Source organism: Nestor notabilis, unplaced genomic scaffold (assembly GCF_000696875.1).
Source record: "Nestor notabilis isolate BGI_N333 unplaced genomic scaffold, ASM69687v1 scaffold31992, whole genome shotgun sequence".
NCBI lineage: Eukaryota > Metazoa > Chordata > Aves > Psittaciformes > Psittacidae > Nestor > Nestor notabilis.
Genome location: NW_009919263.1, coordinates 1 through 1,239, shown reverse-complemented (window position 1 = coordinate 1,239; position 1,239 = coordinate 1). Strand labels below are relative to the sequence as shown.

At 54.5% G+C, this 1,239-nt stretch overlaps 1 protein-coding gene across 1 annotated transcript; it reads right to left on the bottom strand.

Moving 5' to 3' along the window:
* Positions 1-161: 161 nt before the first annotated feature.
* LOC104401065 (collagen alpha-1(II) chain) lies at positions 162-1,154 on the bottom strand (the record flags this gene model as incomplete). The annotated part of the gene is made up of 3 exons (XM_010010159.1): positions 162-320; positions 448-690; positions 967-1,154. Coding segments are annotated over 3 exons (578 nt in total), but the record flags the coding sequence as incomplete, so codon positions are not given.
* Positions 1,155-1,239: the final 85 nt, after the last annotated feature.

Sequence of the window (1,239 nt, the reverse complement as noted above, 5' to 3'; positions counted from 1 at the left end):
GAGCCGAGGGGGGTCGTTGCAGCCATTCAGTGCAGAAGTCGTTGGGGGAAGAACTCGGGTCCTTGGGGTGAGTTTGGGATTTGGTTGTTTCTCTTTAGGTGTATGGGATTGGGCTGGAATTCCAAACAATAAAACCAAACGAACCACCAACCACACAAAGCAAAGGGCTCTTTTTACAAGAAGCAGACGGGGCCAATATCCACTCCAAACTCCTGCTCCGCTCCACCAATGTCCATAGGTGCAATATCTACAATGGGCAGGCGCGAGGTCTTCTGCGACCGGTACTCGATCACTGTCTTGCCCCATTTGCCACTGTGTTTCTGGGGAGAAAACAAGGAGGAAGAGTGGGATGAGATGCTCTTGAGCCCTCCAAACCAACAGCAACCTCAGGGGTTGAGCCCCAACTCATCATCTACATCCTTCTCTCTCAGGCACGCCTGGACTTACCGTGCAGCCGTCCTCCAGGACGCTGTACGTGAACCTGCTGTTGCCCTCGGCTCTGATCTCCACGTCGTTGGAGCCCTGGATGAGGATGGCTTTCTTCAGGTTGCCCGTCTCCTCGTCCATGTAGGCGATGCTGTTCTTGCAGTGGTAGGTGACGTTCTGGGAGCCTTCGGTGGACAGGAGGCGGAGGAAGGTCATCTGGATGTTGGCGGTGTTGGGAGCCAGGTCTTCATCCCCGTAGCTAAACTGGAGGGAAGAGGTGAGACATTGAAGCCTGTGGGTGTTGCAACAACCCTCTTTTCAGCCACCTTTTGAGGGCACTTCCAGACTTTACATTCCCAGATGGAGCCCAACCGACCCAACTCCAAGCTTTCAATATAGGCCCCTAGGACAGCCAGTCCCTCATGTAACACCCATCAACGTAACTCCAAGGAAGGACATCCCACCCCTCCAACCAGACACCCACGCCCCAACACCCACTTCCATTCCTGGTGTGCAACCCCAGCCCAGTGGGACACTTACATGGAAACCGCCGTTGATGGTCTCTGCAAACCAGACGTGCTTCTTGTCTTTGGTCTTGCTGGTCCACCAGTTCTTCTTGGGGATGCTTCTGGGGTTGGGGTAGACACAGGTCTCACCCGTCTCCATGTTGCAGAAAACTTTGATGGCATCCAAGGTGCAGCCTTGGTTGGGGTCGATCCAGTAGTCTCCTGCAGCAGGGAGGACAAACAGTGCGTGAACACGAGGTTTTGGAGGTCAGAGCAAAGAGCATCATGGACCTCGCTGTCCTCTTGG